Source organism: Miniopterus schreibersii (assembly GCF_964146895.1).
Source record: "Miniopterus schreibersii genome assembly, chromosome: 14".
In the NCBI taxonomy this organism is placed as follows: Eukaryota; Metazoa; Chordata; class Mammalia; order Chiroptera; family Miniopteridae; genus Miniopterus; species Miniopterus schreibersii.
Genome location: NC_138114.1, coordinates 48,078,330 through 48,090,586, shown reverse-complemented (window position 1 = coordinate 48,090,586; position 12,257 = coordinate 48,078,330). Strand labels below are relative to the sequence as shown.

The window sequence follows — 12,257 nt, the reverse complement described above, 5'->3', positions numbered from 1 at the left end:
CACTCCTGTTCTTGAACTGAGAAGCACACTGCCATGTTCATCTCCATCAGGACTGCAGGAACTCCTGGCCTACCGCCTCTTCGTGTAAATGAAGATTTGCTGGAACTCAGCTACACCCATTTGTTTACATGTGTCTAAGACTGCTAATGTGCTATAAGAACAGGGTTGAGTAGTAGCAACAGAGCCCATCTGGCCTGCAAAGCCTAAAATATCTACTATCTGGCCCTTCCCAAAAAAAAAGTTTGCCAATCCCTGTCTAGATGCCTGCCACATGCCCACACGCCTTGCCAATGTCTCCTCCAGCTGAAACTGCCCCATCTCGAGTCCCTGATCAAACAAGCGAGCTGGGCTGTGTGCATCACAGGAGTGACCGCTGCTCAGTGCAGGAAAACCAGCACAAACATGAAACAGAACTAAAATTAAATCAATCGAAGTGCTGTTCTCTATCCTGGCTATGAATACAAAATTTGATTAAGACATTATAAAAAAATAAGTCAATAGGTTTAATATTATGAAGCCTCTGAAACAGTAAATCCTGTTTATCGATGACTATGGTTTTTGTGCTGACGTAACCCATAACCACTCTGCAAGGACTAGGCAGATCCACACAGAAGTCTTTTTTAAAACAGTGTTCTTAATTAAAATATTACGTAATAGTTTATTGATTTCTATTTAAACAAAGTGGATAACGAGGACCTCGAGGTTATATCCACTGGTATTAACGTTCCCCTCTCCGCACAGGGACACATCAGTGTATTACTCTGTGCTGAGCTCGCATTTGTTCTCGCTGCCGTCACAGTGCATTCTGCACCCCCAGCCAACTTCTGCCTTCTCTGTCCACCTGATCCCATGTTTTTTAATTGTGCAGACACAGTGACCATTATTTGGGTTTCGTTCCTATAATTCAGTGATTCTTACCATTTTGAGATCTGAGATCACTTTTGAGAATCTTTTAAAAGCTATACCCTCCTGCCTACGAAATTTCACATCAATAATTATTTCATATACAAATCTGAGGATTCACCAAACGCTCACAGCCCATCCAGGATCCTGACATTAAAAACAACTGTTATATTATACATCCAGGTAATCAACAAGCTTGGAGAAAAGTAAAATACAGCTACATGATAGAGAACTATTTGATTAAGTGCATACTTTTCTGTTGGTATGTCTGTGTACTGTAAAATGCACCCATTTGTACTTACATTGTAAAGGACAAGGGAGAACTCTGTAGAATATTCTGTTTTCACTGAAGAATGGAAAAGGCATGACTGAGAAACCGAAAGTAAAGGAAAAACTTTAGAAGAGCTGCAAGAATCTCAGCCGACCTTGGTCACTCCACGGGTATGTCACTCCACCTCCCTAAGCCTCAGGTTCCTTGTGTGTAAAATAGGTATCACAACAGTACTTACTTTATAAGATTGTTTTAAAAATGGAATGAGAGAAAACTTATCAAGTGTTCAGTAAAGCGGCAAAGCAAACCCATGTAGAGATCATGGCACGTTGGCAGAACTAGGTCTCAAACCCCTATCAGTTTGGTACCAAAACTCATTTTCTTGATAACCCCTATACCATCTGGAAATCCAGAAGAGTGTGAGTGTGTAATTAGGAAGAAACCTCTCACTGAAGAGTAAAAGGCGGCTTGAGATGGAAATGGGCCAGACAGACGTGATTTGGCAACTCACTGTTACTTAGCAGCCATCAGACTTTGCTTAAATAATCGCTCTGGGTCTTTTTTCCTCTCTTCCCACTGTACAATGAGAACATGAATATCTACTTCACAAGTTTTTCATCAGGAATAAAAAAAAAGGCAATATATCTAAAGCTTTTGTCTACCACATTATAGTACTTCTCCTCTCAACTCAAAATTTAAGTTTCAAAATACTAGTTTTAATGCCATTAATACTGTTCTTCCATGACATAGAATAATAAATTCTAATTTCTAGAAGAAATTTCATTATCAGCATAAGTATGCTGTCAAAACAGTGCAAAGGGCCCTGGCCTGTGTGGCTCAGTTGGTGGGGCTTTGCCCCATGCACCGATGGGTTGTTGGTTCAATTCCAGTCAGGGCACATGCCCCTAGGGGTTGTGGACTCGATCCCAGGGAGGGGGCATGCAGGAAGCAACCAACTGATGCTGCACTCTCACATCGATGTTTCTCTCTCTCCCTCTCCCTTCCTCTCTCTCTAAAAGGAAAAAAAAAAATCTTAAAAAACATAAAGTACAAATGATGCCTGGGATTAAATTTAATACATCAAAACAAGGACAACGCTCTTAAATTTTCTATTTTTTTATGAGACATAGAAAATTTATTTGAAAGTTTCCAATTTATACAGGGCTTTTATTTTCTAAATGCTTATATTTTACCTATAAAAATAATGGGTATCTGCCCCTCCCTGCTGGGAAAGAAGGCGGAGGTGGAATCCCTTCAACCATTCCTGCACACACCAAGCGAGCAGCAGCAAAGCAGCAGCACCCCTGCCCCTCACCACTGGGGGGCGCCACAGCTGCACAGACTGTGGGGTGGACCATTTCTGCCCAGCACTAAGCAAATAACAGCAGACTCAGCTCCCCTGATCCTCCTAACTAGAGAATGGAGGAGGCATCTCAAATTAATTATCTAAGCTTTTCATCTTAAGAAATTAGATTAAGAAAAGCACATTAAAACCAAAGGAAGCAAGCAATCAATGAAACTGTAAACATCGACAACAACAAAATAGCAGGAATCAATGAAACCAAACACATATTCTTTGAAAAGAGCAATAGCATTAATATGTGTCTAGCCAGACTAAGCAAGAGAAAAGAAAGCAAGCAGAAGCTCTCAATATCAGAAATAGAAGAAGAAATATCACTAAAAACGCCACAGACTTTGTAAGGATAATGAAACATTACAGAGAATTTTATGCTCATAAGTTTGAAAATTTAGATGAAACGAACAAATTCTCTGTAAAACACAACTTACCAAAACTCACTCAAAGAGAAACAGATAAAATGAATATCCATGCATCTATTACAGAAGTTGAATTCACAGTTGCAAGCCTTCCCACAAAGAAAATGCCAGGCCCAGATGGCATTATTGATAGATTTTACCAAACATTTAAGGGAAAAAGGTAATACCGATTCTACATAAACTCTTACAGAAATTGATAAACTGAATCTATGTTTTATGTGGAAAAGTGAATGTACTAGAATAACCAAATGAATTTTTTAAAAATAGAGTTGAAAGCGTCTCACTGTGAATTACAAGACTTATTATAAAGGTACAGTAGTCTTAAAAGAGAGGGACTACCAAAAGGTTAGACATATGGATCAATGGAACAGAAACAGATATAAAGATAGAGATATCTAATTAACTTCCAAGAAAGGTACGAAGATATCAATGAAAAAAGTATAGTCTTTTCAACAAATGGTCATTTCATAATGAAAAAAAGGTCAGTTCTCAAGAGGACTGAGATATAGTGTCATGCATGTAGTAACAGAGCTTCAAAATACAGGAAGCAGAATCAGGTAAGACTACAGAGAGTAGTAGATACATACAAAATTATAATTGAAGATTTCAACATACCTTTCTCAATAACTGAAAGTAGACAGAAAATCAGAAAAGTGTGAGAAAACTTGAACTAACTTGACCTAATTGAAATTTATAGAGCATTCTACCCATCAACAGCCTAACATACATACTTTCCACATGCACAAGGATATTTATCAAGATGCACTATATTCTGAACAATAAATCTTAACAGAGTCTAGTCATGCAGCCCTGTACATATTAAGTAAATTGAATAAAACTCCCAGCAAATTAGGAAGAGAGGGAACTTCCTCAATGTGGTAAAAAGGATTTACAAAAAACTTACAGATAACTTACTTTACAGTTAGAGGTTACATATTTTCCCCTCAAATCAGGAACAAGACACATCTCACATCATTATAGTGGAAGTTCTAGCCAGTGAAATAAGGCAAGAAAAAGAAACAAAAGGCATCCAGATTGCAAAGAATATATATAATCTATATCAAAATCATAAGGTATCTATCAAAATCTACTACAACCAATAAGTGAGTTCAACAAGATTGAAAGATACGATATTAAAGTACAAAAATCAGTTGTATTTCTAGAAAACTGCAACAAACAGAAATTAAAACTAAAAAAAATACATATAATTTACCACAGCATCAAAAAACATGAAATACTTACGGAAAATCTAACAAAAAAAGTTGTAAGACCTGTTCACTCAACAGTTTTAAATATTGCTGAGATTAAAGAAGACCTAAAAAAAAAAAGGGGGGATATACCATGTTCATGAATCACAAAACTCAATATTGATAAATGACAACTGTAACCCAAATTGATCTATGGGTTCAACACAATCCCAAATAAAATCCCAGCAACTTTTTTCTAGAAATGTACATGCTGATTCTGAAATTCATATGAGAATGCAAAGAAATAAATTAGCCAGAATAACCGAAAAAGAACAAAATTAAAGGACTTTCACTCCCTGAATTCAAGGCTTATAAAGCTACAATAATCAAGATGTTGTCTTGACATACAAATCGACAGAGATCAATGGAACAGAGGAATCCAGAAACAGACACACAAATATATGAACTGATTTCAACAAAGGTACAAAGCCACTTTAGCAGAAAAAGAATAGTCTTTCAACAGATGGCCCTGAAGCAATTTAATATCTATATGCAGCAACAATGAACTGAGATCCACACCTCTCACCATACACAGAAATTAACTCAAAATGGACTATAAACATAAACTATAAAATCTAACACTATAAAACTTCTAGAAAAATAAACCAAAGAAAACATTTGGTTTAGGCAAACTTGTCAAATTTGAAACTTCTGTTCTTTGAAAACACTGTTAAGAGAATGAAAAGACAAGCCCCAGCGTGGGAGAAAATACTTCCAAATGATATATCTGATAAGGAAATAGTATCCAGAATAGATAAAGGACTCATAAAAATAAGAAGAAATGTAAAAAAAAAAAGACAAAAAACTGTGCAGAAGATTTAAACAGATATGTCACCGAAGAAGATCTACAGATGGCAAGTAAGCACGGGATGACATGCTCAAAAACATTAGTCAGTAGGGAGTATAAATTAAAGCCACAATGAGATCCCACTACATACTTATCAGAACCGCAGGAATTTAAAAGACTGACTATACCTAGTGCTGGTGAGGATGTGAATTAACTAGAACTTTCATACATGAACATTAACTAGAACCTTCATGCGGGTGGAAATGTAACTGATACAATTACCTTTGACAATAGTTTTGTCAGTTTGTTAAAAAGTTAAACATGTATCCACCGTATGACCCAGCCATTCCACTCAGGTATTTACCCAAGAGAAATGAAAGCATATGTCCATACAAAGACTTCTACTATGAGCGGCTTTCTACAGAATAGCCAAAAATGGGAAACGACCCAAATATCCATCACCGGATGAATAATAAATTGTGATGTATCTACACATTGGAATATTACTCAAGAATTAAAAGGAATAAACGTCTGATATATCATTAATGAATCTCAAAATAAATATGCTGTGTGAAAGAAGCCAGACAAAAGGAATACATAATACATGATTCCACTTACATAAAATTCTAGAAAATGCCAACAAATCTAGTATAGTGACAGAAAGCAGCTCAGTGGTTGCCTGGGGACAGAGGGAAAGAGCGGGAAAGAGAGGGGTTGGGGCATAATGGACATTTCTATCATCTTGATAGTGGTGACAGTTTCAGAGGCACATGTCAAAACTTTTTAAATTATACAGTTTATTGCATGTCAATTATACCTCAAAAAGCCCTTATAAATATTTTAAAGGAAACAATTACAATTGCAATTAAATAATTCATTTGAACATACTAAAAAGGAAAAGCAGTGCTGTAAGAGTACATAACAAGGGGTGACGTAGCCTGAGGAAAAAAGCCTCTGATAGATACTAGTGTAAGCTAAGATTTGAAGGCTTTTTAGCAATCAGCCACAAACAAAAACCACCAGATAGGAAAGAGGGTTCAGAGAGAAGGAAGAACATGTGAGAAATGCTCTGAGGCCGAAAAGAATGTGACACCTTCAGGAAACTTTAAATGACCACTGCACAAAAAAAGGAGGGCCGAGTCTAATCTGCTACAGGAGCCAAATCACGCAGACCCATGGTCTTGAAAACCACACTACAAGTAACCTCCTGGATCAATTTAGGATCTTAGAAACAGTGAATTTAAATTATTTTAAAATTTCAACTATGCGGCCTGGGCTGGTGTGGCTCAGTTGGCTGGGCATTTTCCCAGGCACCCAAAGGCTGCCGGTTTCTATTCTGGATCAGGGCACATGCCCAGGTTGCAGGCTCAATCCCCAGAAGGGGGCGTGCAAAAGGCAGCCCATCAAGAGCAAATGTTTTGCTCTCACATCGATGTTTCTCTCTCTCTCCCTCCCTCTTTCTTCCCCTCTCTCTAAAGATTAATTAAAAAAAAAAAAATCAAAAAAATTCTACCATGTGATTTTTAATAATTAAAAAGAACCTATGGATATAGATTACATATTACAATTTAGTTTGAAGAAAAGAAGGCCTGGGGGCAAGGGACATTCAATTTAACTTTATAGTTACTGATAGTTTCCTTACGATTAATAAAAGGGATTCCCAAGGATATGTGTGTGTGTATGTATATCTACTAGCAGCTTAAGAAAAACATTTACACCCTTGACCCTGCCCCTTTTTGTTTACAATAGCTACCTCATTCTTAATATTATGTCATTTTGCTGTCTGTAGAAATAAATACTTCCATTATAAATGTGTGAAATTCAGTATCCATATTTGACTAACCTATGAGATTTTTAAAAACCTATATACATTAAACATGTAGTAAGACTTAATGGATGATTTTAGGAAAATGTTCATTAAGTGTTTTAATAATAAATTTACACTCGCAAATATTTATAATATAATGAGATAGTTTCCAATCTCAGAGCATTAATTTAGGTTATTTTGTTTACCTAAGAGAAATCGGAGGTCATAGTTCCTAAGTCACATTAGCGAGAACATGTACAAGCATGAACACAGGATATAAATTTATATAAACATAAACCCCAACTACTCTACAAAAAGAATTCTAAACAACCCGCTTCTAAAAGAGAGCGCTATTTATTCCAATGGATTTTATAGCAAAATGTTCTCCAGCCTAACGTTCTCCTTAGCTACCCGAGTAAATACAATCTGAATTAGCGCAGGTCATACCCTGGATTACTGTATTTCAAACTGGCATCGTCCTTTCTGATTCTCAGTCCTAAATCTTTCAGTCCTGCTGAAGCTGAAGATCGATGTTCATTCTGTTTTACCTCTGTGAGGAATGGCTTAGGACTCTGAGTGTTTTCTTCTTCTCAAGTGGAAACAGAGAAGGCCGGAATCAATGCTCAGGGAACTGAAGTACCACTTTTGCTATCACATCTGCTCCTGCATTTCTGCCCCCACCATCAATCTTCCATTCTAAAGACGCATCTGAAGAACTCTTACTCCCTAGTCAAACCCCCATAGCAGGGGGCGGAGAGGCTGAGTTACCATGGAGCCAGCCAATTAATTTTGACACCTGCTTACCAAGATTGATCATTTCTGATGTCTGTTTGTTTGGGTTGCCATCCTCCCCTTTTAGTAAAAGATTTTCAAGGTAATTAGCGAAGTGAGAATTTCCAGTTAAAGTCTTCCCCACTGTGTTATTTCTTCAAGTCACCATCCTCAAATAAACCTTCCTTAGCTCAGCATGTACCTTACCAGGAAGAATTATTTTCTTCTAAATTGATTCCTCCCTTTCACATTAAACACCACGTTTTCTGTACCCCTAAGAGTATAGAGAACACCACACAGAGTTGTGCCAGTTATGTTTACTCTAATTAATCGCTTGCATTCCACAGAGAGATGAAATGTATTCTACTTATCAACAGAATAAAATGAGTCACAGGGAAATAACAGCTTCCAAGGAAATAACATTCAATGATTAGTTCGGGGTTTATTGTTATTTCACTGTATCTCAATTTAAAAAGCTACTCTTCCTTTACTCACCAATGCTTTGTGCTTATGAATGCCGTCTCTCTGTTATTTAACCTGGTTTTAACTTGATCTGTGATCTTTCCTATTAACTGGAACATCTGCTGGTGGGACAACATCTGCTGGTGAGGCTACAGGCTGCTGATCTAGCTGATTCAGGAGTTGACTACTATAAAATGTAGACAGGAGCTTCCCAGGACAGTAGCAATTTTGTCCTAAGACAGATGGAGCAAATCCACCCCCACAAAGGCCAATATCCCTGAATCACATAGGAATCGGGCAATCTTCCTATTTATGTACAAAGAGATATAAAAAATAGATATGGCTTTTTTCATTGTTGACTCCCAGTTTATATGTTCAAAAATCTCTTCTGTGAGGTAGAGTCTGGCTGCTATAGTCATAGCAAAAGTTTAAGACTATTTACGTAAAAAAGGCTAAGAAACGCAATTCAACATGATATCTTTCCTCATCTTGAAACCCTTTTTTAAACTTTTAATGATTATCTCTCCCAAATTAAAAAAAAAAAAAAAAGTGTATTAAAACAAAAGTAGAGTACCATACTAATTTGTGAGAGTGTGAAGCTAGGAAACAGTCCAACAACCAATTGCTACAAATGAATTCCATAAAATTTCATTTTGAGATTTCACTTCCAAAAACCTGCTGTAAATGGATTTAAATAGTAGGACCTACCTAAAATTTAAAAGCACCATTTTAAAAGAAAACCAAAACAAAACAAAACATTTTTACAATGTGTTTCAAAGGGCATTGTTTTCATCAGCAACAGTGCAAAACTAACTAAAAAAATAAGAAAAAAAACAACACGCTGTTTAGAACTCCCAGGGAATTTTCCTATAATACGTTAAAAAGCTGAACCATATCCCTGCCTTTGTCTTAGAGCCTAAGAGACATTCCACTTAAGATCCTGCTCTCATCCCGACAACACACACTAGTGACCTGCATAATGTGATTTCAGAACCACAAACCGGCCAGAAAACTTCTTGTTGAGTATCTAGGAGGCTATGAAGTTGACTCAATGACCGAACTGCGAGTTGTCAGGCAGCTACCCCGGTGGTGGCCTCAACTATCTGACTTTCTGCTTCCCCACATCCACCCATTTCTTTTCCCATCCGGCAGGAAAGCCCCGCACATCGTCCAGCAGGAGGGAGACGGTGTCCTTCCTGCTGCAAACTCCTCAGGGCCTTGAGCTCCAGCAAAACCAAAGCGATGCTCCCACACAAGGGCTGACCGTGAAATAACCACTGGGAAACTCCGTCATCTTCACGTTCAAAAGTCCGGGGGGGGGGGGGGGGATTTCATCTAACCCACAGTCACTCCCTTATTTCCCAATTCCAGGCTGTCCTGGCCAATTCAACCCAGTGCACTGGCTCAAAGTAAACATCCTAGAGTTAGGCCGGCCCATGTGGGATCACGAGTGGGCCCTTCCCCGGTGCAACCCCGGGCAAATTACTGACATTCATTGCCTGGATGTCTCTCTGTAAACCCAGCGTAACATTTCTAGTAAGTCGCCGAGTTGTGGGGAACAAATGAGGTCACCCGCGCTAGGCCCTGGGAACGGCGTTGGCACGCGGCGCGCCCATCCTGAACTCTCCTTAGGACCGCTATTGTTACTAAATAAACTAAAATGTTCCCAGCGGTTCCCTCTCGGGAGGGAAATAGGATGGGGGGGGGGGGGAGACCACGACTTCTAACCTTGACGCTTCTGTATTGTCCCGAATGTGACACGCGCTCAAGTGCTGCGTGAGACACGGGCATCATTTTTTGATTAAAAAACTGTGTCCTAACAAAACGGGGTTTGGCCCCGTCGCCCAGTGTGCAGATGCTGATACGAGGGGACCAGAAGTCCCTGCGGACACCGGGACCAGCGTCCGGAGCGGTCAGCGCTCCGCGCGGCGCCGGAGGTCCCCGGGGCGCCCGGGCTGGAGGGGACGCGGGTCGGCGCCGGGTGCGAGGACCCCAGGCCCCGAGGCCGCGAGGCGGGGGGTGCGGCGCGAGGGGCTGCGGGGGGGCTGAGGCTCGGAGTCCCCACGGCACTTACTTGAACCTGCCCTGGCAGTGCTGGCACTGGTCGCCCACCCAGCCTGGGTCGCAGAGGCAGGTGGCGTTGACGCAGCGGCCGGAGAAGCAGGAGCCGGTCCTGTCGCACGGCCGGGACTGGGACACCTGCGCGCAGAGCGCCAGGTAGACGAAGCCGCAGCACAGCAGCCAGGCGCTCCCGCCCGGCGGCCAGGAGGAGGCGCCCCCGCCGCCGCGCGCCCGCCGAGCCCGCCGGAGCCCCGGGGCCGCGGGCTGCGCGGGGCGGGCGCGGGCCGGGGGTGCCGGCTGCATGCTCCCCGGGACCCTGCCCGGGGGCGCGGCGCTCGCGGGCGCGGACCGGGGCGCTCCGGGGGGGAAGCCGCGCGTGCGCCGCTCTTCACCGGCGCCTGCCCCCGTCCCGCTCCCGGGTCAGGAGGGACGGAGCCCGGCCGCGGTCGCCTCCGCTCGGCTCCCTCCAGTCGCGCTCGGGCATCGCCTCCGCGTCTCCTGACCTTGTCCTCGGCGGGCCGAGCCCACCGCCGCGGCGCCCGGGCCGGGCCGGGCCGGGCCGGAGGCGGGGAGCGCGCGACACGGACTGCGCGGGGCGCTTCGCAGGGGACCCGCGGGAGGGGACCTGGGGGGGAGGGGACCCCGCGCACGGCCCCGCCTCACCCGCGGCTCGCGCCAACTGCCTGGACTCCCAGCCCCGCGCGCCAGGGAGGGCGGGGGCCAGCTGGAGCCCCGAGGTGGGCGCGCCCAATGCGGGAGGGGGGTTCGGGAGACGGGGGCTCAGCCTCGCGCCGCCCGGATGGCGGCCGGTGGCCCCCCAGCTGCCGTCGTCTCTCCCGTGTCGCTAGCCTGCCCCCCGCGCTGCGCCCGGAGCCCGCGGGGCGTGGGGCTGCCTCCGCGCCCCTCGCCTGCCCACGCGCACCCCCGCAGGCCGGCGCCGTGGTCTCGCCCCGCCTGCACGGGGACCTGGGGCTCCCCCGCGCGCGCCCACCCGCCCGGCCCGCGGGCCCAGGGGTGACCGGCCCCCCAGGCGTGGCCCGCGTGCCCGCGGTGCCCTTGCCCTCCGCTCGCCGGGGAGCGGGCCCCCCTCGCTCCACGCGCGGCCTGAGCCCACGAGCGAAAGATCCGCTCGGGGCCGGCTCGCGGCTTCAGCAGAAAGGGAGCCTCGGCGCGCGCCGCCCGCAGCTGCCCCGGTGCAGCGCTGTCCCCCGGCGCTTCCCCTCCTGCGCCCCGGCCCCTCGCCTAGGTCTCCTTAATCTTTTTTTTTTTTTTTTTCCCCCTTAAAAGAGAAAAACTCCAACAACACACAAAGAGCTGAGCATGTGCAGCAGGCAAAAGTCTTAAAGGCACCGCAGTCCGACCACGCTGTGGGGTCCGCAAGAGCTGGGAGGGGCTGGGGTTCGGGACTCGGAGGCCCGCGGCGCCCTCCGCGGAGGGCCTCTCCCAGGGGGAGCAGTTTCTCCCCCCGAGATAATGACCCCGCGCCCCAGGGAAGGTCGGCGCGCTCAGAGCCCCCGCGCGCCACCCCTCGCCAGGGCGCCCGGAACCCAGGTATCGCCTGTTCCCGGGTCAGTGTTTCCGCCTCGGTCTGGGACTTTCTGCCTTGAGGATGTTGCAACACCGGGGATTTTTTTTTTTTTTTGGAGAGCAGAAAGGATGCCCAAAATGAGCCGTTTTCCTTCCAAAGTGGCAATCTTTCCTCCTTCAGATGGCTTTCCAAGATTGGGTGGCATATGCTGACATCTTTGCTTTGCACGTCTGTGCCTTCGCTGAACAGGCTCTTTGAACCCTAGAGGAGGGGAGCCGGGCTACGAACTGCAGCCGCGCATCCCCGGGGTTCCTCGGGGTTCAGCAAGGTCACTGGGTCGCGTCCGAGGGACGGATGGCGGGCGGCGTGAAACGGAGCTTGGAGTCCACCCAAGGCACAGCTGACAGCCAGTGGAGGAAAGTTTTCGTTGCAGCCACACAGTCATAATGTCGTTGTTAAGAGTCACCTCGTGCTTATTTGGGGCACAATGTACCCACGTCATCCCTTTTAATCTGTTATCCCCACTCTGCCCATGAAATCCTCCATTAACCCCATTTTACAGGTGAGGCCCGAGAGACTCCCCGAGGCTGAAAGGTTTGTCAGCGGCAACTGAGGAGTAAGCGGTGAACGAGCTTTAAACGCAA

General features: G+C 44.7%; 1 protein-coding gene across 2 annotated transcripts in view; it reads right to left on the bottom strand.

Moving 5' to 3' along the window:
* ATRNL1 (attractin like 1) overlaps positions 1-10,482 on the bottom strand; it is a gene marked incomplete at its 5' end in the record, with an annotated part of 352,817 nt that extends 342,335 nt beyond the window's left edge. The window contains one exon of one of the 2 annotated variants that reach the window (XM_081158751.1): positions 10,099-10,482. In XM_081158751.1, the coding sequence (XP_081014877.1) occupies positions 10,099-10,388 (290 nt within the window). The remainder of the gene's footprint in view (positions 1-10,098) is intronic. The other variant, XM_081158750.1, reaches the window with a different exon arrangement.
* Between the last annotated feature and the right edge of the window lie 1,775 nt (positions 10,483-12,257).